Below are 1,887 nucleotides of genomic sequence, written 5' to 3'. Positions count from 1 at the left end.
AGCTGGGCACCGGAACATTTGTGGGGCGACGCACTCACCGCTCGCGCGCCAAGTTCTCTCTCGGGCTGATGAGAAGCGAGTTGACGCGAACGAGCATTCCGGGCGATGAAAAGCGGTCGCGAAGTCGTCGACTCGGGCGGCGCGAAGCCGCATGTAGATTTTGCCAGATGCCGCCGTTGATCTCTGGGGTGTGACTCTGGGCGGGCTGGGCTTGTGTCGAGGGTCTGTGCGTGTCTGTCGGGAACTAGCTTGGGTTTCGAGCTGCTTGCCTGCTTGTGCACCCCTCGCCGCGGTGTGTTGGCGGTCCAAGAGCCGAAATGGGACCTTTCGTGGTCACGAAGGGGTGCAACACACTCAATCTCCGACCATCTCGAGAAGGGGACATTCTTCTCGTTGACATTCTTCTCAGAAAGGATGCTTCCATCGGCTGGGGGTTCTTTTTGCTTGGGGAACTCCCGATGTCAACTCCCCAAGTGGGTGATTTGAGAGAGAGAGATTTTTAGCCGCCGGGTCCTTCGCCATCCTCACTTCGGGCTCCACTGTGTGGGCAAACTGCTCCGCGTTTACCAACCGTCGGCAAGGGCCCAGCTCAATTCCGTTACATTGTATAAGAGTTTTACATACTGTCCCGTTTTGCTGTTCACAGCTAGGGACGGCCTCTGCGGCAAAGTCAGATCACCCCACCGCCCCTACCTACCCCTACCTACCCCTACCTACCGCAGCAAACCTTCGGCTCCCGCTCAGAGGCTCGCCGCGCCCGTGCGGCGCGCCGAGGCGGCGCCGAGGCCGGCGCCTTGCACCCGGCCCGCGGCCGGCACCGCCTCGCCCCACAACTGACCGCCCTGCGGCCCCTGCGCAGGCGTGCCACAGCGTCGCTCAAAAAGCGACGGCCGGGTGTGGACACGAAGGGGTGCAAAGGGGTGCAACACACTCAATCTCCGACCATCTCGAAAAGTGGGTGATTTGAGAGAGAGAGATTTTTAGCCGCCGGGTCCTTCGCCATCCTCACTTCGGGCTCCACTGTGTGGGCAAATTGCTCCGCGTTTACTTCGGGGGCTTCATGAAAAAGACCGGGCAAGCACCGATCTCGTGAACGCGAGATGTCGCAAAGAGAAAAATGAAAAGTATTATCCTAACGGTGTGGGGGCGCGGAGGGCAGTTGGCGAGCCAAAATGGTGTTTTCCGAGGCGCTGCGCTAGGCTCAGAGCGAGTTCGCGCTGCGCTAGGCTCAGACGGCGAGTTCGCGCTGCGCTAGGCTCACAGATGGCGAGTGCGCCGCGATAGATTTGCGCTGCGATGAAAAGACCCCGTTATAGGAGCCGATAACCCAAGGGAGGAAACGCCGCGTTTTCTTCTTGCGTCCAACTCCGGCAGTGTTGGTCCACCAGCATGGCAGCCTCGAGCGACCTGCAGGCTCTGCAGCTTCAGATTCGGAATCTGGAGCAAAAGATCGACTTCCAGCACAGGGAGATCAAAAAGCGCGACATGCACATGAGCGGCCGCACATTGCTCGGTACCCCCCCTGCACATCTAAAGTCATCCCTGCTGCTAGGGGGGGGGGTCTGACCCCCCCAGCAGCAGCGCTCTGCTGCTGGGGGGGGGGGTCCCGACAGAGCGCTGCTGCTGGGGGGGGGGGGGCTCCCACCCCAGCAGCGGGGAATGCTTGAGATGTGCAGGGGGGGTTCCGCGCAATGTGCGGCCGCTCCTGTGCGTGCCGCGCTTTTTAACCCCCTGTGCTGGAAGTCGATCTTTTGCCCCAGATTTCCGAATCCGAAGCTGTAGAGCCTGCAGGGCGCCCGAGGCTGCCATGCTGGTGGACCACTCCGTCGGGGTTTTGACGCTATAAGAAAACCCGGGCGTTTTCCCCCCTTGGTTACGGGCCTCCCA

General features: G+C 61.0%; 1 protein-coding gene across 1 annotated transcript in view; it reads left to right on the top strand.

Annotated features, from left to right (window-relative positions):
* Positions 1-1,389: 1,389 nt before the first annotated feature.
* EMIHUDRAFT_200827 (hypothetical protein) overlaps positions 1,390-1,887 on the top strand; it is a gene marked incomplete at both ends in the record, with an annotated part of 1,317 nt that continues 819 nt past the window's right edge. Inside the window, one exon of the mRNA XM_005790635.1 lies at positions 1,390-1,513. Within this exon, the coding sequence (XP_005790692.1) occupies positions 1,390-1,513 (124 nt within the window). The remainder of the gene's footprint in view (positions 1,514-1,887) is intronic.

Source organism: Emiliania huxleyi (assembly GCF_000372725.1).
Source record: "Emiliania huxleyi CCMP1516 chromosome Unknown EMIHUscaffold_12, whole genome shotgun sequence".
Lineage (NCBI taxonomy): Eukaryota > Haptophyta > Isochrysidales > Noelaerhabdaceae > Emiliania > Emiliania huxleyi.
Note: the sequence above shows the minus strand (reverse complement) of the source record. Positions and strands in the feature narration are given on the sequence as shown.